Source organism: Phoenix dactylifera, chromosome 7 (assembly GCF_051530095.1).
Source record: "Phoenix dactylifera cultivar Ajwa chromosome 7, Ajwa_hap1_PhDact_Kaust_v1.1, whole genome shotgun sequence".
NCBI classification, from domain to species: domain Eukaryota; kingdom Viridiplantae; phylum Streptophyta; class Magnoliopsida; order Arecales; family Arecaceae; genus Phoenix; species Phoenix dactylifera.
In genome coordinates this window covers 771,056-794,038 of record NC_143196.1, presented here as the reverse complement: position 1 = coordinate 794,038, position 22,983 = coordinate 771,056, and the positions used below count along the sequence as shown (strand labels likewise).

The following is a 22,983-nucleotide window of genomic DNA, read 5'->3' as shown; positions in this document are numbered from 1 at the left end:
AAGATTGTCAGATTCATACTCTCATTGACTCTGTCATGCCGTTTAGGACTCTATATTGTTTAGTTTAAAACAACACTGAACATTCGAAATTTTTAAATAGATCATTACAGAAGCAATGTCAGGCATGGCTTTCAAACAGCAGGACAAAAGCATGTTAGCATGTTACGACATTCAAGGTCAATTTTTATCAGTTGGAGGAGCTCATAACCAAACAGAACATTTTGAAGCTGCATTCCCAGCTTCAGATACATAAAACAGTTGAAGATTAAAGGTAAGAAGAACTAACAAACAAATTATCCTAAAGTTTAACCAATGTTTAAATAGGTTGCAAACTATCAGCACAAGTGAATGTGAGCTATCATTATGTACATAAGGATAAAATGAAACAAAGAGTTTCGAGATCAATCTATTCTTCACAATATAGTAAATATCAATTATATCAGATTTAATCAAGCAATCTTGTTGTTCCCATTAACAAAGACAATTCAAATGTCAAACAAGGTCAAAATTGAAGGTTATATCTAAGACTCCAGTAGTCAATTGCATCTGTACTTATCTTGGAAGGAATATGTACCTAATGGTGCCCAACCCAATCGTGTAATGAACTTAGTTTCAACACCAAAAAATAACAAAAATGCAATGATATATGCTGATGCAGGCATCTCAGTCTCCAGATCCAATTACCCACAGCAACATGAAGCACATTGCCATGCTCTGCTGATTGCCACATTTTAAGGGGAAGCAAAGCTATTTGTTATAATCCAACATAGATCAATCATGGAATAGAAAGAATTTGCTTTCAGAAAACAAAAATAAGCAAGATATTATCGAAAAAATGAAACACAAATAGTAAGTAACTTTCAAAGTTCAATACATAGTGTATTATCAATCTTCATGAAACTCCTAGAGCACAATTTTTCTTTTGTCAGGTCCCCTTAAATTTTGTCACTTATATGCCCATTTACACATACAGGGTCCCATTTCGTGTAAACAACATCAGCCCCTTTTTCCCATAAAACCCAACAAACACTATTATGATCAGGACCAGAAATCACAAAAAATTTTAGCGCATTCAATACATTTGTGCATCAGCAATTCAATACATGTGGACAACCAGATTTTTTTTGATAACGGTAATTATCAGTAACCTCTATAAACTAAATTTTCTTTCCTCCCTGCAACGTGGAATTGTAGTCTACTTGAAGCAATAAGAGAGAATTCTTACATACAACAACAACTGGAGCTCACTTGGCAAGACAATTGCATCCCGCTTAAGCTGGCATCAAAAGCCTCGTACCGATCGACACATGCAAGCACAAGGCTAGACACATTGTAAATATCGACATGGACTTGGCACTGACATACCTCACTACTTCCAAACCCCTCTCCACCACCTCTTCACGGACAACACTGACACTGCTCCTCGCTCCATCGTAGAGCTTCAATAGCAGGAATTCAAGAAAAGACCTCACTGTCTCAAAGGTCACTCTCCCCGTGACATCGAGAACAAGTCTCCTGTTGCTCGGAACTGCCAATGTGGATGAAACATGGTCGACCCACCCACCATCACCCTTTAGCTTCTTATGCAACGAAGATTTCCTACCTTTTTCGTTACAGACTTCGTCTTTTTTATCAACAGCTTCCAGTCCGGCCACAGGGGAGTTTGAGCTTGAGTTCGAGCTCGAGGTGGTCATCACCTGATGCGAAGTCTTGACTAGAGATTCCACGGCGCCATTGCAAACAGAGACCAAGACATCCTTCACCTTGGCCTCATGCTTCGGATTGGTGAGGGCGGAGAAGATCTCATCGTAGGCATTGATCGCCATCGTCTTCTCAAGGTACACCGTCACCACCGTGCTCGCAAACAGCTGAATACAATCGGCAATCAGCTCCCGGCACTTGTCGCCGCAAATCAACTGGACCCACTCCGGCACCGCCGGCGACTCCGAATCCAACCCTGAAACCCCAGCCGTCCGATTCCCCAATTCGCCGGCGGACTCCTTGGAGTAGAATCCAAGCACCAGGTTCCTCGCGAAGCTCCCGACCACCACGGAGGCGAAGCCGGATCCGGCGTTGGACAAGAGCTTATCGAGAAGGCGATTGGAGAAGGTAGAAGAGCTTCTCCGCGGCTCCAATTCAGTGCTCTCAGCCTTCGCGAACCCTCGGATAAGCCCGACGGTGAGCGCCTCGGAAACCCGAGAAATCGAGCCGGAGAACTCCTCCGACCTGGCGATCTTGGAGATTTGCCTCAAGCTGGTGGGGATCCCGTCGGAATCGGACCGAAGAAACAGGTTCAAGTCGGCGGAGACGAGATTGACGGTCTCGGCAGCGGAGGACGCCGCCGCGGCGACGGAGATCAGGGCTCTGAGGATACTGGCGAGCTTCTGGCGCTTCCTGGAGACGGACGGGAGGTGGTAGACTCGATAGGCGCCGTAGCTCGAGATTCCGGCGGCGGCGAGGAGGAGGAACCACCGCCGGCGTCGCCTGGAGAAATCCAGCACCGAGTCCCCGAATCGGAGAGCCATAGGGGGAGGGATCGATAGGGATTAGCCTAGGGTTTTGGTATTGGGACCTAGAATTTCGGGCATGGGAGGGTTGGGGTTCTCGAGATCAGCGGCCGTCGCAAAGAGCGGAGGGCGGAGGATGGTTGCGAAATGGAACGGCTTTTCCAGCGGGAAATATAATGGTTCCTTCAGATATATTAAAGTCGTTACGGTCGTTCCCTTCAAGAAGGGACAAGGAGAAATAGACAGGAGGTCCGAGATGACCGAATTTTGGGAGCCCTAAGGGTATTTTGGTACTTTAGAAAAGTCGAGGCTGGTTGTGGTTACCGCTCTTCTTTTGTGATCGAAATGGATTAGCGCGTTGACTGGTTGACTTGGACGGAGGGAGGGAGAGGTGAGTGAACGAAAGCACCAAGGCGGAGGTTGTGATATTCCACGCCATCCGTATAACAGAACAACGCGGTCAACGCGCGCTAAGAAATATGTATGCGGGATGAGATCTGCCATTCGTGATTGGTTCGGACTCTCGAACGCACATGAGATCATTTCCGCATAGAAGTTTGTCTGCGCAGAAGTTTTCACCGCGAGGTTGGTCTAGTGTTCTGCGGATTTATTTAATTATTTTCCTTGTCTGGTTTGCCGCTGAGAATGGGTGGTTAGGGGTATTTTGGGAATTTCGTGAGGCGGAAAGAGGTGCGAGAGGGATTGGAAACTTCGTTGGTTGACGAATAGTAGGGGGCTGTTAATTGGGTGCATCATGGTAGGTGAATGTCGCGGTCATCCAACCATCGACGACGTATGCCAGTTTCATTCACACTGGATGCGACACTACGCAATATCACCGCATGGGAGAAATTAATGTGGCTTATGTGAATGGATGTCCAACTGAGTCTAATTCTTGAGTAGTATTTTGGAGTGTCAAAACTAACAGTTGGTTTTTTAATGAGAAAGGCAAGTCAACAACTTAATCATGCAAAAATTTATGGGGTAGCTAGGTCATTTAATAATTTATTAAAACAGATCATAAATACCTTCTTGGGTAGCAAGTTATCAGAGAATAAACTTGGGATAAAGAGGCTTAGTTGCCGCAATCCAAAATCTTACTCCTAGCTAGAAGACATTTTTTAAAAATTTTAATTTTATATAAATATTTAAAATATATCCAATACATAGTCAGGAATCAAGATAGAACAAAATATACATTCACATGGATCTTCGTATGAGAACTAGTCCCTAAATACAAAACATATGATCCACAAGTGTGTACCAGTGATCGGCTCCAACTGGCTAAGCCTAAAAGAAAATTAGCTCTGAATCAAACGGTCATATTTTATTCCAACTGGCCTCGTTCATGCCAGAGTGCACTTAGAGGCTCGGCGGATATTGTTGAAGGACGATTCGGCCACAGTGATTAAGTGGATCAGGTGTGGGCATGCCAGGCCAGATCTACACCCACTGGCCTAAAATGTTTGCCACATGTTGGAGAGTCTCGACTTATTTAGAGTCATATATGTATTTTAGGAGGTGAGCAGTGCGGCAAACTGGGTCGCCTCCTTCGCAGTACATCATTCCGAGGTCTTCTTTTGGAATGGCACTGACTCCATTCCGAGGGGACTAGCCCATATTTTATATTTTGATTCCTCATGAGATGCCGGTGCGCCAAAAAAAATAAAAAATAAAAAATTCTGCATTGGCTCCACTCAATCCAACCCCATCGATGACCTATCTCCTAACCCATCCCAGTCCTTTACCTAAACTAGCTCAAACCAGCCCCAATCCAATCTAATCTAGCTTAATCAAGTCCCAATTCAATCCGACCCAGCCTAATCTCCCACGCCCGCCCCCGTGTTGGGTTTCCCCAACTATAAACCGCATCGTCTCCAAAATCCAAATTCCCTTCATAGCTGGACCTATCGTTCATGGGTGGATTATTACTGGGGAGTAACGCGAGGACAGGAATGCCATCTCCCGCCGCACGAACTCCATTTCCTGGCCTCCTCTGCCTCTCATGGCGGAGCCTCCGCGCCCAATCGTCCGATGCAGCTGCGAGCCAAGCCCGTGGCGGTCTCCCTCGATTCCACTCCCCATCCCTTCCCTCATCCAAGGCACGTCTCTGCACTCCTCTCTCCGTGCTGTCGCTCTAATTGTATCGCATTTTTTTTGTAGGCATTTCTACAAACACTCGGTTCCTCTGTTTTTTCCCTCATGTCAACCCATCTTCTTTCCTTGTTATATTGGCACAGGGAAGTGTTGTTCGGGTTCAAGGTGACGAGTCCTGGCACATGACGAGGGTCTTGCGCCTGGGTGTGAATGACAGGTTTGTTCTTTATCTACTGTGAGTTCAAGTGATGCTTGATCTCTTGGTTCGAATGTGGAGAGTTTAACATCAAAGTGCGATCGTTTACGAGGGTTATTTTGGAATTTTAGGGAGTATATGGTCGGGATATTATGGATTGAGAAGTGAAGTAGAAAACAGCAAAACCAAGAAGGATGAAAAAATTAGGATGGTAAGCAGTGATTACCAGCTTGGTTTTAGGGGATGAAATGATCAACGGCATAAGGTCCCATGTACTAGTAGAACATGGAAACTTGGAAATAGGATAGACGAGTGATCTAATGTAATGCATTCGAGTTGTATATTTTTATGCTCAAATGAGCGGTTATACAAAGGAGGTCGTAGAGGATGCATGGCATATTACATATTGTGGATACTTATTGGTAATTCATTAAGCTCGTCAGCAACATATATTTCCTAGGAAAGATAAATGTTCAGATTTAGAATATTTTTCCTAGAAAAGATCTGGTGCAAGTGTGTAGTGGAGCAGTGAAGCTCTCAGAAAATATTGTGAATAGAAAGTAGAGAGCAAGATTCCAAGATTTGAAGAGAGAGGAGTGCTAGAACAAAGTGCAGCATGAGCCACAGATACCTCTTTCTTAGGCGGGGAGAAGTGTTGGCTGAACTAAATAGGTTATTAGTTGGGTAGATCGTTAGCCTACTAATTCACATTTTATGTCATCATATTTGAAACGACTCTCATACAATAATATTTGACAATGCCTAGGTTCTACCTTTGATGCTTGAATATAATCGTAGGCAGATCTCATCTCTGTTGGTGGTTGGATACAATTATTCTCGATACTGGTAAGCATTTTTCTGAATTTCCTGTACTAAAATGCAAGGGTGGAGCTCTTCAATGGGATAGGTGGTCTAGTTGAGGGTTGCATACAGAAAGTTGATCGGACTGGTTTAGATGTCATGGCTTTAGAGGAACCAAAAATAATTGCTCCTCAGGGCATTCAGTGGCATGTATTTGCTGCTTTTGGTGAGTCTTACTTGTGTTTCGAAAAAAAAACTCAATTTCATTACCATACTATTTGTGTATTTTTTTCTATGTATCTCTTGCTATGTTCTTTCAGGTACCTTGAAAGGTGGTCGGGCTGACTGGCTTATTGAGAAATGCACTGTATGTTTTTTTCTACTTGTGAAATGTGGAGAATTTTGTTATACTGAAATTTGCAGATGCAGTGGCTTAGTTATTTGCTGTCATTTGTTAAGGAATTGGGAGCTAGTAGTGTAACACCCCTGCTGACAGAGAGGTCTCCTACAATTACAGAAAATCGGGTAGACAGGTTACAGCGTGTCATATTAGCTGCAGTTAAACAGAGTAATCACTTCTTCTGATTTTTTCTTTTCAAGTGCATGCATGTATGCATGTATAAATTGTCTTCTTAGATTCATTGTAATACGAATTTATGTTTTTCTTATACATGCAAGTCAATGCTATAGAACAGAAGTTCTTGACAAGATTGTGGCAAATCATTCATTCACTCTACTTCTCTACTCACCAGCATATGATGTCTTTTTCATAGGTCAGCGGCTACATGAAATGATTCTGAATCCTCCTATGAAATTTCACAGCTTTTTGCCTGTTGTAAGTTCTCTTTGATACTAAATATTTTAGAACTGGGTTAGATCCTTTTTTTTTTTGACAATTTAAATAACTCATACTGGATTACACCATAGTATGACTTTTGTACAAGTGCATAATACCTTTTATTATTCAGGAGCTTAGATGTTTTACCTGTAACATAGATTAGCATGAAACAGGAAATGCAATATGTAGCTTGTGTACTCACAAGAGATTGTTCTCCATGCTTTAGGGGACCAAAATTTTGTGCCCTCAAATTTCTCAAAAAAATTACAGCCTTATTATGTGCACGCTATTTACATTATTCAATGAGACTAGGGATGGCATAAATGTTTAACCGGAAATGTGGAAAGACTAACTTTCAAGGGGAAAAAGGAGTGGGGAGGAAGTGAGAAACTTTAATGAATTATTAAAGAATCAGCTTGCATTTAGAACTCAGGAATAAGGAAGGGCTGAACTCCCAAGATGACTTGTTTCATTATAAACAGGATAAGGATGCCCAGTTATAACAAAATCAATTTGGATTAGGTAGAGATTTGATTATGGAGTATCTGAATAATTAAGACTTGAAGAGTACTTGCAAACCCGGCTATGTAAAAATAAGTGCAGTTTGTTGACACATTAAGCTTCTTTTTTTTAAAAAAAAAAATTAACATATCATGGTTCGACCAAAATGTAATTGAATGTTTTTGCTTCACAGATTATGACCATTGTGCATCATGTTTCTTGTGATCCTAGGTTGCCAAATCAAAATTCTCTTTTCTTGCTTCAGCAGAAGCAACTCCTCTTATTAACGTCTTATCCTCATCAAGTGGACAACCCAGTGGGCTTTTGATTGTTGGACCAGAAGGGGGTTAGTTGCTCTCTCTCTCTCTCTCTCCCCACCACCCCACCTCCCGTCTTTCTAGCACGTGCTTTATTTGTTCTATATGGTTTAGTTATCTTGATACATATCTTCTGGGTAAACAGGCTTTTTTAACATGTTAAATTATCAGAGCAGTTTATTGTCAGAGAAACTTTAATCATAAGACTTAGTAAGAATAATAATTTCGGCTGCATCTTTCCTTTTACATTTTATAAAAATTAATATTTTTCCTTATTTTAGAAGACTGAAGTTAATTTTTCTTGAGTTTGGTCATGAACCTCCTCTTAATGATTGAAATGATGCTATGATCATTGACCACCACAAAAATTCTCAGTAAAATTAATATATACATGTTCAGAATCATATTTTGTATTTTATCGGTCCATTTAATCCTACTTATGGTGAAGTTCTATCAAATGAATTAGGAGTGCTCAGAATTTCAATCCAAGCAGTAGGATTTCTCTTCTGCTTTTTGATCTTTAATGCGAGTCTTCTCAAACTGTTTATGTTCGATACTATACCTGTCCAGATCATCTGAAAAGATCTCTCTGCTTGAAATCTGCTATTGCTGCTGCTCCTAAGATCTTTCTGGTGTGCACAACTGTCTACAATATGTATTCCGTCTTATGTTCATACTGAGATGCTCATTTTTGCTGCATTCCTTTGGTGTCCTTGTCACTGTTGCTGTACAACATGTGCATATATGCAATAAAGTCAGTTAGCATACCATGATGTTCTTACACTCTAAAAGCTCATTTCCACTTCTGTAGTCCTGTTTTAATTTTATGACTGACATCCTAATCCTTCTTCTTCTTGTATATTCAAATTAAGCTAGCGTTCTTTACACCATGCACTTGTCACTAAATTCGCATTCTACCCACTCTGGCTTTTGCCTTGTTGATTTTTTGGGGAGTATTTACCTGATTGGTTTAAAAAATGTTATTTTCCGAGCCTATACTTGTCCGAAAGCCTTAAATGTTTTACACACAACCTGCAGAATGGACCTTTTCCTTTTATGATCGGTAGGAGTGTCTTGTAATAATTATTTTAAACTCTACATAGTGATGTTCATTTAGGCCGTCTTCATATCTTTATGCTGTAAAATGATCTTATATTGGAACACCAGATCTGATATGGTAAATTTTCCAGTGGAATGGTAATATTAGTACTTTAGTTGAAGCATAAATCTCAAAAACCATCAATATACACATGCAAGACTGTTAAATTCTTGAGGGATATTTATGCTTTTCAGTTTATTAAAGAACAATTTCTCACATTTCCCCCCTCCTGTCTTATGTCTCCTCTTATCAACTAAACTGGAAGTTATTTTTTAACGGAGACCAAATTTACCACTCCGCTACCTTTATCCCTTCTATTATGATGTACTTTAAGCTACCTGTCTGTGACTCTGTGAGGCACTGAGCTTCCTGTTTGCAAATGCTGTCCTATATATGCTCCCTCCTTTTTTTAAAACACCTTACACAGTTCAGTTTTCAGTTTTTTAAAGGAGAAAAGAAAACGCATAAAACAAAAAAGGATTATGGTTTTTAATATCCATAAATATACAAATAGAACTTGATTACATGTGATTCCCTCCATTCACCCTTCTTAAGTGTGCGTTGCAGATGTTTAACGGTAGTATAATGGGCATCTGAGCACCATCTGAAAGGTTTCTAAAGAGAAGAAACTTATAGTAGATCTATTGCTGTTTCAGACTTCACAGAGGAGGAGGTGAAGCTGTTGATAAAGGCCGGTGCTACTGCTGTTGGTCTTGGTCCATGCCGACTGCGAGTTGAAACGGCTGCCATCACTCTACTAGCAACCCTCATGCTATGGTCTGATGCTCAAAAAGTAAAGCCCCAATAGTACCAATAGGTAAAGCACTATTAAGTTGTTAGTGGGCCTGCCAAGAGGTTTTGATAATGAATATTTTTCTGAATCTTCCTTGTGTATGCGTTTGTTAGAATGCATTGATAGTTTCTTTTTTTTTTTTTTGGCTTCCTGAAGTTAGGGTTGAATTGCAGATAAACTGCGAAGAAACTAAATTTCTGATTCATCAAAAAGTTTCAAGGCAATGATTGTCCAGCTCTGTGCAGAGACCACACTAGGCCTAAGGATGGTGCCTGCTTACAGAGAGCAATTCAGCAGCAAGCTAGCAGTTGGCACAATGAGAAAGGAGCTTAATCTTTGAGATACATTGTATGATATCGGTGCAGGGCACACTATATTCAATAAAATTTCGAACGAATAACCATTAGAAATTGTGTGAAGAAGTAAGTGGACTCTGTTTTCTTTTTCTTTTTCTTTTTGGCTATCATTAAACGATTTGTGTCTTGAGGATGTAGTATCTGTCATCTTGCTGGTGACTGGTCGCCTTAGGCCTCCGAAGGAAAAGCACAGGTAGCCATACACTCATATTATATTCAGCTCTTTACTTTTCATTCGCAAGTTAGCTTCCAGATCGGTTGATTTGATTTGTTGGAGAGCCGTCTATACTTGTTATTTCACTCAAGGGCATGCACAGAATTTTTCAGAGCCTTGTAAAGCTATTGGGGAGTCCTTAGCCATCTTATCCCTTCTAATCCAATACTCCATTGGTCATGCATGCATGGAAGTCAGACAACGAGCTGATTGCCTCTACAGAGAGGCCCTGTGGACAACTGAAGACAAGAACCGTCCCCATTTAAGTCGGCAACTTGATAAATTTTTCAAACGCAACCATCTTTGTAGAAGGATTTCCTTTTTGCAATTATATACAATCCAGAGTGCTGCATATGCGTGCCCATATGTATTCCACATATAAGTTGGATTACTGAGGTTTGCCACGATTTAAGTGAGAATTGCTGTGCGTCACAAGCTTTTTTTTTTTTTAATATTTATTTTGCTGAAACGGATGATTTATATAATTTTAGTATGGACACATTTAAAAAATAATTAAAAAAATAGTAAATTTTGAAAAATCAGTCTGCTGTTCCATTTGCCTTTATGTGCTGGAATAGAGCGTGGACCATGATCTTAAATCTCATCCCCCATGGCACTTAAGGCACTACGGCCATGGAGCAGCGAATATAGCGGGGAACGGTGGACCCACCTGCACGTCATTTGAACAAAGTGGCGCAGAATAGAATCAGATACTCGAGCCGAGTCCCGAGCAGTTCATATGAACAGCCCGATTGATCTGCAGCAGATATTTCGAATCCAGCTGTTCAGAACAAATCTGCAATTTTGTCGTCATCGTAACGGCCCTCTGCTTTTGTCTCTGCAGATAATTACGGGGACCACCGGATCACGCACCACCACCCGGGCTACTCCCTAACAACCTTAACCACGAATAAATATATAGTCGATTAATTTATTCGACGGGAAGGAATGTACGTAACAGTCGATCGAAACGTAACACCCACCCACCCACCACCGTCCCTTCCGCATTGATAAATATAGGACAAGGGGAAGAAGAACGGATCTCTACGCACTCAAACGAAGCAAGCAATGAATTCAGAAGGAACGGAAGAGAATTCGAGACGAGGAGGAGGAAGAGAAAGAGAGGGAAAGGTGGCTCTGATGCTGGGGAGCATCGTGGATTCTATAAAGGCAAAGGTGATGAAATCTCTGAAGAAGAAGAATAAGAAGAAGAGTAAGATGTACGCGAGGATGGAGAAGAGCGGCAGCTTGAAGGTGAAGATCCGCAGCTTGCGGGCGCAGCGCATCATCGATCAAACGCTCAAGGCGGCCGATCGCCCCGGCAAGATCTCCATCTCTTCCTGAAGTTGCTCTCATTTTCTCCGCCCCCCCTCGTCACTTTAGATCTCCTAACTAGTGCTGTACAACGATCTCATTCATTCTTTCATCGTGTCCATCGTTACATGTGTCGCTATGGAATGCATCCCTTCTCCGATCGCTTTTTTGTAAGAGTAGCAATAAGATGTTGCTTAATTTTTGACAGGAAAAATTTTAAAAAAATTCTCTTATTCTCCAGGCTGTTTCGTTTTATATTGCGTTTATGTACCTATTTATTCATCTATTTTTTTGGACTTTCCCTCCGTATACACTCTCCTTTCCGTTGCGAAATGCAGGATTGAAACCAAAAATGTTGCTCGGCTTCACTTTTCTTTTAAATTAAATTTATAGCTACCACAAATTCTAGAAATTAAAATTTCACCGGCTGCCTGTAATAAGCACTCTGAAAAGAATTATCAAGTCACAAATAAAGATTTGATAATTCTATAATCGACCAACTCGTCTGGGGCAGCAAATACGGTAGGAATCCTTGACACTATTTATTGGTCCCAAAGAGCAAACCTATGACTTAAGCAAAAAAAAATCAAAAAAAAGATCAATCCCACGATAACTTGTGAAAATCTTCCAAAAAAATTACAAAATTGTACGTGCCCCTGGATTGTAGCTCATATAGCTCTTGATTCTACTAGCTGCACCGATGGTCTTCCACATCAAATTTTTTTTCAATTTTATCCACCAAAAAAAAATTGTTTATTTTAAAATTTCAAAATCCCAGTTAATTCCTAGGGCGGGAAACCTCCTCTCCCTAGTTTTTATTTTTAATCACGGCTATCTAAAAGAAAAGTTTCCTGCGTTTCGTTTGTGTTTTTAATTTTTTTTTTATTCATCATCTATTGATGGCCAATCACGTGAAGACCAATAGAAGACGCCTTCCCACGTGAAGTCCATTTGCTGCTTTTTAACCGCTCGTCTTCCATCAACGCTTTCCCTCCAACTACGAAAAAAATCCCCTCCCCCCTTTCACCAACCCAACACGAGACCCCTCCGTCGAAACCCCAATCCCACCTTCACCTCTGTCCCCGCTCGTCGATCCGGAATCAAGCCAAACCTCGTGATCGATTCCAATCTCTTCCCATTTCTCATGGCGATTTCTCGACGAGCGTCGACGAACACCGGATGAGCATCGCGATTGCTTCTTGGCCGCGAACCTTTCCACGAAAACCCCTGTGAGTTAACGCCCATCTATGGAATTATGGATGCCACTTTGAAACCATTTAATCACTGTTAATTACATGTGGAGATCGATTGTTCCGCTCAATTTCTATAACGCAAATCATTCTTGCTTTCTTCTTTGGTTGTAATTTATGTTTGTTATGCTGCATTGGGAGTACAATTGTGCTTTGTGTTGATGATGATAACATCAACAGAAGGTGGAGATTATATAATACTCGTTATGGCAAGAGAAGATACAAGCTAAACACTAGAAGAACTAATGGTAGCATTGATGTTTTTTTTTGCCTCGACAAATGAATAGAAAACAGTGTTATGCTTCTTGGATTAAGTGACAGGATTTAGGAAGAGTATTGATGCTCTCCTGATACAGGAAGAGTAATGGCAGCAGAATCAAAAATGCACTCTTTGAATTCAGTGACTGGATTTAGGAACTGCTCGGTCATAGTTACAGCAGGGCCAGGAAGGGCAGCGATCCCATTTTATTGTGATTGATGCAACTATGAAGATATATATATATATATATATACACGCACACACACTCAGCCTCGATCGTGTCTTCATCTCAGTAATATATGTACATCTATATGAGCAGTGAACTGGCAAATGCAATGGATATAGAGGATGAGTGTGTGGTTCACCAGTTCGAGATGTCTCTATAACTCCACAGCATTGACATGTCTAATTGGAGATGTGATACCTCAGGAGTATATTATTTATCACATCAACACTTTGTCAATCATATTTAACTCATGTCTTCAACCTTCTAAGATAAGATTTACTCTATTTTAGCAATTATGAGTTGTAAAGTTTAGACCACTCACCTTCATTTTTTGATTATAATATGAATCAGATGTATGACATTTCCTATGCCCTTGAAGCTAAGGAATGAAGGCCATCAAACTGCAAATCAATTTAGTGGACAATTATTGTGGATATCCTTTGGTAATTACCAGTTGCCACTCTTCTCTGCACACCAGTATAAAAGAAGATAGTATCTACGGCAGGTCCAAGGTTGCAGATTACAGTAAATCTGAATATCCAACTTTTACACATATATTGGTGAGAAGTCCCTCCAACCAAAAATTTCAGTTTTTGGATTTTTCACAGCTACAACTTCTTTAGTAATTTTTTTCTTTTTTCAGCTTCAGCTTTCATATTCTTTGACAAACTACATTTGTAAGGAAAATCCTGCATCTTTTTTCTTGGAGGCTAGGAGGGGACTTACATGTATTGATTATCTTGAATATTAACTTAATGCTTTGAAATTTTTACCAAATCTTTTTGATTGGGAGCTTGATATGTCAAGGCCCAATTATACAGTAAGGTGATGATGATGTCAATGCTATTAGTATGCCAGCGAATAGCATGACTTTAACACTTTAAGTAATGCACATACATTAACAAGTTTTCTTTAACAATTCTCTTCGTGCAAATCAACACTATAAAGGCTGGAAATTGGATATGTGGCTTGTGGCTTTTATATTCTGAACCATTCACTAGTTGTAGTTGGTCGTGTTTGGTATGCAGATTTTTGGAGTTAATTGGGGCAATTTTTCCTCAAAGGGCAAATCTGAACATCTCCCAAGGAAAAAAAAACTGAAAGCCTCTCATTTATAAAATCTTGTGTTCGCCAAACTGCCATGAATACGTTGTTTGTAGATATTGGTTAATAATATATCTAATGGTTGCTCTTTTTCTGTAATTCCTCCCAAGTGTCTTAGGTAGCTTTTATCATATAAGGGAAAATACACAAAGGGCTCTTCATGCTTTCAGGTTTCATTTGTTGGTGTGCAGTATCATTTTGAAATTTTCAGGTATGCTAATACTATTAGCATTTGTTTTTCACCTAGTTTTCAATACCTCCATCTGTACTTCTATAAGAGAACCATATTTGCAGCTAAAGCATTTGTGGCATTTCTTCAGAAATCTAAGATCCTGATGAAGCAGGAAGAAGCAAAGACATGGAGAAAATATTTTCCTATATGTGTTCTATTTGGTGCTTCTAGCAAATCTTTCCTCTTTACCAGGTATGCTAGTAATTATCCCCAGAGGGGTACAGAATTGTCCTGAATAGCACCATGGATCCAATAAATCCATACCTGGTAATGGCTCTTGTCATCTAGAACATTCTTATATTCTTACTATTTCTTAGTGAATTTGAGGCATTCACAGAGCATATGGAAGCCTTAATCAAGGTTAAATTATTAGTGTGTATTGGTACACATCGACCGTACTGGATCACACCAGTTACTGATGCTAGTATAACCCCCATACTGGTATGATACCAATGCTAGTATAACCCCCATATTGTGTGTTGATACTACCATATAGCACCCATCCATGACCGTAGTGCTGTAGTGGTAACGCATCAGTAGGGGTGCCAGTACCAATACTTCAAACCTTGCCTTTGATGACCAACCTATACTTAAGCAAATGTGGCAATGGCCAAAAATGAGAAGAGAGGTAAGTTGATGGAAGTTGAGGTTCAAGTTTGTTACATAACGAAAAGTATTATCTGATTTAAATTCTTTAAAAGGCTTTGGTGGTGGAGTTATGAAATTTGTTCCTTCAGATGTCAAGTACAGAAAGGTAATGGGCAAATTTTTGTCATTCTATTAGTAATCATGTCATAATTGCTATCCCTATTAATATATTTTAGTTCACAAAGCAACAAAAGCTATCGGATCAAAGTGAATATATCTCAATATCATCCATGACATATGGTCCATTTTATAATATGAGAATGCTTCATGATGAAAATTACTTGTCAGCATTTGTCTCAAATATTATTACGGATATATGCATTTGTTTTACATTGTATATTTGTATTATTTGAATCTGAATCGTTAATATTTGTGCCTCAGGTGATTGTTGATACTGTTGAAAAACCTCTTTATTTCATGTGACATGCGGGACTTTTGCCAAGCATGAGAGTTATTTGAAGTTTGGCTTCCCAAAGAATGTGTTGCAGGAAAACAAAAATCATTCATACAGAATATCACTTTGGATTCATGTTTACCTTAAGATAAAACCAAATGATGTGAAAGAACAGAAATTAAATCCACCAAATTGCCATGTTTTAACTCTAGATAAAACATTCTTGCCTCTTTTTTGATCTAATATCTGGTACTGGTTATTAAAACAAATGTCCTTGCATTTGTACCAAAAAGGAAAAAATCCACAATCTGGTGTTGTCATTGCTATTTATTGTGAAGATGTTCAGCCCCCGTATTTATTTCTTTATTTTGTGAAGTATGGTGAGAATGCTGCCTTTCAGTTTTGAACTAAATGGTTTCCTTAATTTATAATGATTTACCAAATGTATATTATGCATTATATAAGAAGTCTACTTTGTTTTGCAGATGGATACCAACTACTGGGTTTTATCAGATGCTAGGGTCCAAATTGCAGGCCTGGGTTATGAGACTAATTATGCAAATCAAGGCTGCAGTTCCACAGGAGGGGTTTGCTAGGCCTAATATAGAGGATTACTGATGGGAAATATGTGCTTCCCTTATCGTCTAAACTCCATCATGTGGTAGCATTGAAGTTCCCTCCAGCACAACCCTACTCGATAATGAATGCAAGGGATGATATCAGATCCAGTTCAGGTTTGTACTCCTTGATTAGCATGTATTATTCTTCATCACATAGACTTCATAACATAGTTATCTAATCAAGCTGGCCAATACTTCATTGATATGATTTTGTGTTAACAACATAGGTGGCTGTTGTTAGAACATTGTTTTGATGCATGCCCTTCACTCTGGGAAACCACAGTTGTCTACCAGAGCAGCCAATACTTCCAGTCATATGATTTAGAAATAAAATAAGATTCACATGATTTCAGTTTGAAACCTTTCTTCGGCATCCCTTCTCAAAAATATCAGGCACCTGATTCAGATAGACTGAAGTAACGTCACAGTCTTGTCAAATTTTCCTTCAGTTTCTTGTTATTGTTCTCGCTACTTTCGCTCATGTCATGACCTAAAGACACATTTGCACTATTCTGCTGTTGTTCTGCTTGTATGTTTTGACAGTTTAATGATTATCAACATTAAGAAGATCTAAATACTAATTATGAATGAAACGTACACTTTTGGCTTTCATATTCTGCGACCAAGATTAATTTGTTATCTTTGTTCTAGATTCTCTCAGAGTTGCAGGATTGTTTTGTCCCTTAATTTCATTTCCCTGTTTCTCAACTAAGTTACTTCATTATTGAAGAAGGTGAGTGCCAACATCTTCTCAAGGGTCCATAATTTAATGCTAGCCTTGCTAGGGGTGTCCACAAGTCAAGCTGCACTGAGCTGTACCAGCGAATGGCTCAGGTCCAATAACCCTCAAGTTTGGCACAGGTAGATTCTTGTAGGTTTATTGAAGCTGTTAGCTGATCGGCTGCGTGCTAAGGATAATGCCAGTCAAATCAAGCCCAACAACATCCTGCATATATTTCTAAAACCATCGCTTATGCTGTGGCAGAACCTTTTGTTTTCCTTTTGTGAAAAGTCCGAACTACGTCATAAATTAAGAGCCCTAATTTTAGTTCATATTTAGACATTTGAGATATTGTATAAGATATGAATTGATGCCCAATTAATTAAATCAAGCCTACTGTTGCTGACCCCGATCATGTTATCCGAGCATGGATCATTTTGTGGTAAGTAAAGCTATCGAGGGAGCTTGGGTTCCGAACCAGGTTTGCTTGGAATTTAGTTGCCTATCCTTATTTTCTTCTCCTCGTTTTTTAGAAAAATTAATTTCATTCTAAGTCTTAGATTATAGCAGTCAAACTATCTTTTTATCTTTAAAAACCAATGTCTCAGTGTCTTGCTTCTTGTAGAAGGGCTTAGCTGGTGACGTATTTTTTGTGCATGTGTGATGGCAGCTGAAGACGCGTCAATCCATCCATGATATCTGAAAATGTCAGGCTGTCGTGCTTTTAAGTCCTAGCTTCAAGGTAAAGCATCTTAGGTCCCAAACATCCGTAAAATATCTCTGTTGAAAAGACAGTTGAAGTCAGTGGTGCATCTTATCTAGGAGATATCATGGAGAACCATATCCATGATGATCTAATGCGTGTATCCATTTATTTGGGACCTTTCCCAGCCGTTAATCTCTTTCTAGAACCATATCTGTAGAGTTTTCTTAAATATTTTTGACCAATTGGATAATCATCTGATTCATCATTCTGGTCATGAGAAGTTAGCGTGTTTGTCTGTTGCACAGATATTTCTGTTGCCTATGCCTCAAATGTAATACGAAGAGCTTTCGACCAATCGTTGATATCAATCAATCATTTGATGTTCCTTTATTTGAACTCAATCTAAGTCTGATCTCATGCTGCAGTGCTAAGCATTTCGACTCCTGCTGTCATCTTGTTGGCATGCACAGTAGCGAGATAAGTCCGAATTGACAGCATACTAGCATGGCACGAAATTATTACCTTAAAAATTGAAAGGTGATGACAAGAGAAAGGGTTTTGTGTGAATGCCATAATGGAGCTATTAGAGTTTTCCAACAGATATGGTTCTTATCATTCTAAATCTATCATACGAAATTTCGCACACCTCATGATACAGTTCATTCACAACCGCTTGTTAGCAAAGGAAGATTTTGGAAGTCTGCTAACATCCAAAGTGGAACACAGAAATTTGTTCACGTATCGTTGCTTGCATACTTATTTGATAACTGTACGAAGCAAATGTTTTACAAGCCTAACGCTTATCAACATCAAATGTTGATTTTTATTCACTTAATCATTTGATTAATACACGGAATTAGATAATTGATGGCAATTGTTTTTTCTCTTCTTTTTTTTTTGTCTTAAATGACTTTGATGTGATGTTGCATGATTGAATCCAAAAGATAAAGCTTTTAGATTTTGAAACAACTTGAAACGGGCATTTAACAATGCCACGTAGGAACAAAATGCTTGAAAACTACAAGTGTGACTAGAATTGTTTTAATAAAGCTGTCCCTAATATTTAACACAACAGCTATAATGGTAATTATAATGGTTTTGAAGGCCTCATATTATATTGTAAATACTAATAACAGAATTTGAATAACAGTCAAATATGTTTTTGTTTTAGTGAGTTATGACCATTATATTTCTGAAATAATAATTGTTAGTGGCATCTTTTGCTTTTTCATTTGGATAAGATAATATTTCAGATATTTTTAGATGACTTATTTTTTTCCCTCTTTCCAGGCATGCGGTGCCTCGAGCATCTGTTTTCATTACTTTTCGTTATAATTGCTGTTAATGACTAGTATAAATCTATCTTAGAGCGAATTCTGTAACTAATATATATTTTTTTGGAAGAAAAAGAAGACATGGTGTGGGCGTGTGATTTTAGAGCGGCGCCACGTGTGGTGATGATAGGCGCATGTTGAGCGAGCGTAATGTTCACGGGAGCTTGGATAGGGAGAACCCCGTCAAAGAGCACGTGTCCGAGGGTGTCGCTCTAACGGAGCGAGCCGCCGCGCTCGGGCAATGGAGCTCTCCTGCACCACCACGACACGTGTCCGGTTCCGTGGCAGATGCAGCCAGATGGATCCCGCCGCTCTCTCTCCGCCTCTCGCGTCGCGACGCCTATAAATAAATTCTATCTCATCCCGCACTCTTTCGGAGGAGGATTCAGGGAGGGGCGCAAGAGAGAGAGAGGGAGGGAGGAAGAAAGGTAGGAAGATTAGAAAGAAAGGAGGAAAAAGAGAAGAAGAGAAGGGCGCACGGGACAAGCTCTGGTTCGTTCTGCCCTCCTCCTCCTACCGTTCCTCTGTTTTGTTTGTTAGGCTTTCGTTCTTTGTCTCCTTTTCTTGTCTTCTTTCCCAGCCCCATACTCTTTTCTTTTCTTTTGCTCTTCTTTTTCTTTTCCTCCCTAACTAACTTTCTCCTCTCTTTCTAGGATCCAGCCTAACTTTCTCCTCAGGGATCCATCGTTCTCTGGGGTCTGTCCTTGGCCCTACCGCACGAGAGATATATCAGTATCGTGGTGGATTCTCCGATCCGCATGGCACTTCAGAGAACAGAGAAGAGAGGTGATTCTGAATCACTGCTGCATTGCTGACTTTCTCGAATTAAAGATCTACTTTACTTTTGGGGTTTTTGCCACTGGTATACATTTTCTTTTTCAATTTTATGTGGAAACGTCTGCAATACGCGATTTTCAATACAATCAAGGAGGTTTTTCTTATGGGAGAATGCGATCTGCTTTTCGTTTTGCTTTCAGGGATGGAAGGAGGAGGAGCGTCGTACGGGCCTTACTTCGACCCCGATTACGATTCCCTCATCGAGCGGATCCATCCTCCCAGGTCCACCATCTCTCTCCTCTTCAACTTCAATCTCTTTGTTCTGCGGAATCTATTGTTCCTTTTTAACAAGTTTAATTCAATCTGTGGTGGTGGTCCTCGATCCAGAGTCTGTGTCGATAACGAGACGTGTGAAGACTGCACCCTTGTAAAGGTACCCGACAGCTTCCTATCCCCCTTTCCCTTTGTTTTTTTTTTAAAAAAAAATTAATAATCCGGTGATAGCGGCGAATCCTAGTAGTTTTGACGAATCCTGGCTTCCGAGGGTTCGGGTGGCAGTGATGAGATAATGAGAGAGAACCACGTCTTTTTGTGGCTGTGGGATCTCAGCGGGACCCGGTGATATGCGGCCATTCGTTACAATATAATATGATTAGTAATAGAATAACAATATGATTAGTAATATATTATAATATAATATATATTATTAATATAATATATAATATCAACATTATAATATATATATATATATATATATATATATATATATATATATATATATATATATATATATATATATATATATCAATTTTGAGGGATATTTTTGTTTTTAATTTTCAATCCAGGATCACTGCTTTAGTGAATTTCCGACCTCAAGAACGGATATCCCATTATCGAGTTAGAAGATGATTTGAGGAGTAGAGGTGATTTAAGATCATTGCCACATAAGATCACCGTGGTGCAACCAAACGCGGTGATCTCATCACCTCCACCCACATCATCTTTGATCCTAGGACGATCATCCCATACCAAATGCCCCCCATCTTAAAGGCAAGGGATCATACCCCAACTCTTATTGGAATTCTGTTAGATGGTGATTTGCCACGTGTCATCACTGGCCCACCAGAAGCGTCGTTTTATTTATTTATTTTTTTTGGTAACATTTGATTATTTGTTTTTAACCGACTAAATAGTTGAAGTCTCTCTAAGCTGGAATTCAGATTTTCCATCGATATAGCGTAACGGATCTACCGCGAGGTTTATCCGTTAACTTAACGACTTTAACTAGTGAATTCTTTGCCAAATGACTGCTACGTTTCTCACGCTATGAGTTGCTTGATAAAAATATATATAAAAAAAGAGACACTTGGATGTTTTCTTTGTGTTAACGAAGGCATCGCAATGTCTTAATGGAACTCCCGCCATTTTACTTATCTCATGAAATAAAAGGAGCACAGATCTAAATAGATAGACAAATACATTGGTTTCTTATTGAAGAGATAAAAATAGTGAAAAGCTTTCGGCTTCTCGCAATCCAGGTGGACAGCGCCAACAGGCATGGGATACTGCTGGACATGGTACAGGTCCTCAGCGAGCTCGACCTCGTCATCTCCAAATCCTACATCTCATCCGACGGTGGATGGCTTATGGATGGTATACGCCGTTACCTTCTCTCTATCTATAGAAATATAGAATCCCCACTCGTGTTCTTGGCCCGATAGGCAGCCAACACGGCATCTAGGTGTTTATTTTTCACCGGCAGCTGGCTGAAATATACGTCGGTGGTGGTGCAGTGTTCCACGTGACGGACCACCTCGGCAGGAAACTCGCAGAACCCACCCTCATCCGCTACATCCAGAAGGTATTCTAAAATCAAAAAAAGCTGTTATACTATACTTTTATTTCGCTGCTTTACAAAATGTTGATGATGAGTGATGATACAGTCGCTGGTGGTGGAGCGGAGCGGAGCGGGCCCCGGGGAGGTGCGGACGTGCTTGGGGAAATTGGTGGGCCCCGGCCACCGGCTGGCCTCGGAGCATACCGCGCTCGAGCTGACCGCCGCCGACCGGCCGGGCCTCCTATCGGAGATCTCGGCCGTCGTCACTGCGCTCGCCTGCTACGTGGTCGCCGTCCACGTCTGGACCCACAAACAGCGCGCCGCTTGCATCGCCTACGTCGCCGACCGGTCCACCGGCCGGGCCATCACCGACGCGGCCCGCCTGGCCCACATCCAGGACCAGGTCGACAGCGTCGTGTGGGCCCACCAGGGCCCCTGCGAGCGCCGCTGGGTGCGGGTGTTCGGCCCCTTCCCCGGCCGCGTCCACACCGAGCGCCGTCTCCACCAGCTGATGCGCGAGGACCGCGACTACGAGGCCGGCCCGCCCCCGCCGCCGGCCGAAGCGGACCAGTTCGCGGCGGCCAACATCGAGGTCAGGAGGAATGGGTGGCTGCCCTCATCGTCGATGGGGATGGAGACGAGGGTGTCCATCGACAGCTGGATGGAGAGAGGGTACTCGGTGGTGAATGTCAGGAGCCGGGATCGCCCCAAGCTCCTATTCGACACGGTCTGCACCCTCACCGACATGCAGTACCTCGTCTTCCATGCCGCCGTCAGCTCCCACGGGCCTCTCGCCCTACAGGTAAAATGAGTACTAATGATAGATAGCATATATAAAATAAACGAACCTATTCAAACTTGATTTTTCCGCCGCCAGTCCCGCAATAACAAGGGATACGCGGTATCTATATTGACGTATGCGTGACCGTGAGTACTGGGGCTGCTGCAGGAGTACTATATCCGGCACATGGACGGGTGCACCATTTTGGATACAGAGAGCGAGCGGCAGAGGGTCACCCGGTGCTTGGTGGCTGCCGTGGAACGGAGGGTCTCTCACGTGAGTTGAAAAATGAGAGAGAGAGAGAGAGAGAGAGAGAGAGAGAGAGAGAGGCGTTTGGTGTATATGATGTTTGTGATCCAGAGTTGAGAATAATGCTAGCTAGAAACTGATAACAGTTTGAACACTTGACAGGGATTGAGGCTGGATTTGTGCACGAGGAACCGGCCGGGGCTGCTATCTGATGTCACCCGGGTGCTCCGAGAGAACGGCCTCTCGCTGACGAGGGCGGAGTGTGCGACACGAGGGGAGACGGCAGTGGGGACGTTCTACGTCACAGACGCCTATGGAGGCGGGGTGGACCCGGAGAGGATGGTGGCCGTGAGGAGAGAGATCGGTGGGAGTGTCAGCCTGGAGATCAAGGAGAATCCAGGATGGCCGCCTATCAAGAAGAGCAAGGATCCGTCGCCAAAAAGAAGAAACAGGAGTCTGGAGGAAGACCGCCCCAAGGTTTCCCTGGGTAGCCTACTATGGTCGCGCATCGAGCGACTCTCGAGCAACTTTGGGTCCATCAGATCATGAGATGGGAACCCGCATTGTAGCGTGTGCAGAAGATAAATAGGACGGAGGCTACTACTGCTGGCTCTTTCGATTGCAGTGCAGGTCTGTGAATATGTTATTTAATATAAGAATTGGGATTTAGTTTGTACAAATTGGAAAACATTACTCTCCTCATCGTCGGCGTGGGCCAGTTTTGGGTCAAATCCAGAAATTCCGATGGAAGCGTTGCTAGAGCTACAATTGGAAAGAACAATCGCCCTATGAAATTATAACCACGTGCTGCT

At 41.2% G+C, this 22,983-nt stretch overlaps 4 protein-coding genes across 10 annotated transcripts; 3 read left to right on the top strand and 1 right to left on the bottom strand.

Moving 5' to 3' along the window:
* Nucleotides 1–847: 847 nt before the first annotated feature.
* Nucleotides 848–2,732, bottom strand: LOC103707516 (protein PHLOEM PROTEIN 2-LIKE A10). The gene has a single exon (XM_008792040.6). The coding sequence runs from the start codon at nt 2,523–2,525 to the stop codon at nt 1,272–1,274; it is 1,254 nt and encodes a 417-aa protein (XP_008790262.4). The 5' UTR covers nt 2,526–2,732; the 3' UTR covers nt 848–1,271.
* Nucleotides 2,733–4,213: 1,481 nt separating this feature from the next.
* LOC103707515 (methyltransferase) lies at nt 4,214–9,601 on the top strand. Of its 5 annotated transcripts, none has more exons than XR_015967119.2 (9): nt 4,214–4,609; nt 4,748–4,821; nt 5,685–5,827; nt 5,922–5,968; nt 6,061–6,169; nt 6,375–6,436; nt 7,134–7,286; nt 9,013–9,173; nt 9,323–9,601. XR_015967119.2 is itself a non-coding variant. In XM_008792038.6 (9 exons), exons 1-8 carry the CDS (start codon nt 4,424–4,426, stop codon nt 9,162–9,164), a joined length of 888 nt encoding a protein of 295 aa, XP_008790260.4. In that variant the 5' UTR covers nt 4,217–4,423; the 3' UTR covers nt 9,165–9,173; nt 9,310–9,601. The 5 variants fall into 5 exon arrangements, 4 of the variants coding, with proteins under 4 accessions (XP_008790260.4, XP_008790261.4, XP_008790259.4 ...); XM_008792038.6 differs by having other exon boundaries at nt 4,217–4,609; nt 7,172–7,286; nt 9,310–9,601; XM_008792039.6 differs by having other exon boundaries at nt 4,218–4,609; nt 7,172–7,286; nt 9,395–9,601.
* A 673-nt stretch (nt 9,602–10,274) lies between these two features.
* Nucleotides 10,275–16,378, top strand: LOC120111143 (uncharacterized). The gene is made up of 3 exons (XM_089924134.1): nt 10,275–13,328; nt 14,043–14,296; nt 15,632–16,378. The coding sequence occupies exons 1-3, from the start codon at nt 13,155–13,157 to the stop codon at nt 15,762–15,764; spliced, it is 561 nt and encodes a 186-aa protein (XP_089780260.1). The 5' UTR covers nt 10,275–13,154; the 3' UTR covers nt 15,765–16,378.
* Nucleotides 14,172–22,851, top strand: LOC103707514 (ACT domain-containing protein ACR3-like). 3 transcript variants are annotated; one of them, XM_089924132.1, is made up of 10 exons: nt 14,172–15,880; nt 18,598–19,019; nt 19,181–19,313; nt 19,505–19,586; nt 19,692–19,737; nt 20,843–20,957; nt 21,098–21,165; nt 21,248–21,943; nt 22,091–22,198; nt 22,334–22,851. In XM_089924132.1, the coding sequence occupies exons 3-10, from the start codon at nt 19,286–19,288 to the stop codon at nt 22,718–22,720; spliced, it is 1,530 nt and encodes a 509-aa protein (XP_089780258.1). In that variant the 5' UTR covers nt 14,172–15,880; nt 18,598–19,019; nt 19,181–19,285; the 3' UTR covers nt 22,721–22,851. The 3 variants fall into 3 exon arrangements, with proteins under 3 accessions (XP_089780258.1, XP_026660629.4, XP_089780259.1); XM_089924133.1 differs by lacking the exon at nt 14,172–15,880 and having other exon boundaries at nt 18,587–19,019; nt 19,181–19,389; XM_026804828.4 differs by lacking the exons at nt 14,172–15,880; nt 22,091–22,198 and having other exon boundaries at nt 18,483–19,019.
* Nucleotides 22,852–22,983: the final 132 nt, after the last annotated feature.

Bases quoted from the DNA above. Each gene is read 5' to 3' on its own strand.
- LOC103707516 (XM_008792040.6), bottom strand. From the start codon at position 2,525: ATGGCTCTCCGATTCGGGGACTCGGTGCTGGATTTCTCCAGGCGACGC.
- LOC103707515 (XM_008792038.6), top strand. From the start codon at position 4,424: ATGGGTGGATTATTACTGGGGAGTAACGCGAGGACAGGAATGCCATCT. The intron at 4,822-5,684 runs GTTTGTTCTTTA...CTAAAATGCAAG, and splicing joins CGCCTGGGTGTGAATGACAG to GGTGGAGCTCTTCAATGGGA. The intron at 6,437-7,171 runs GTAAGTTCTCTT...TTGTGATCCTAG, and splicing joins TTCACAGCTTTTTGCCTGTT to GTTGCCAAATCAAAATTCTC.
- LOC120111143 (XM_089924134.1), top strand. From the start codon at position 13,155: ATGAAGGCCATCAAACTGCAAATCAATTTAGTGGACAATTATTGTGGA. The intron at 13,329-14,042 runs GTGAGAAGTCCC...TCATGCTTTCAG, and splicing joins CAACTTTTACACATATATTG to GTTTCATTTGTTGGTGTGCA. The intron at 14,297-15,631 runs GTATGCTAGTAA...TTTGTTTTGCAG, and splicing joins AAATCTTTCCTCTTTACCAG to ATGGATACCAACTACTGGGT.
- LOC103707514 (XM_089924132.1), top strand. From the start codon at position 19,286: ATGGCACTTCAGAGAACAGAGAAGAGAG. The intron at 19,314-19,504 runs GTGATTCTGAAT...TTTTGCTTTCAG, and splicing joins TCAGAGAACAGAGAAGAGAG to GGATGGAAGGAGGAGGAGCG. The intron at 19,587-19,691 runs GTCCACCATCTC...TCCTCGATCCAG, and splicing joins GAGCGGATCCATCCTCCCAG to AGTCTGTGTCGATAACGAGA.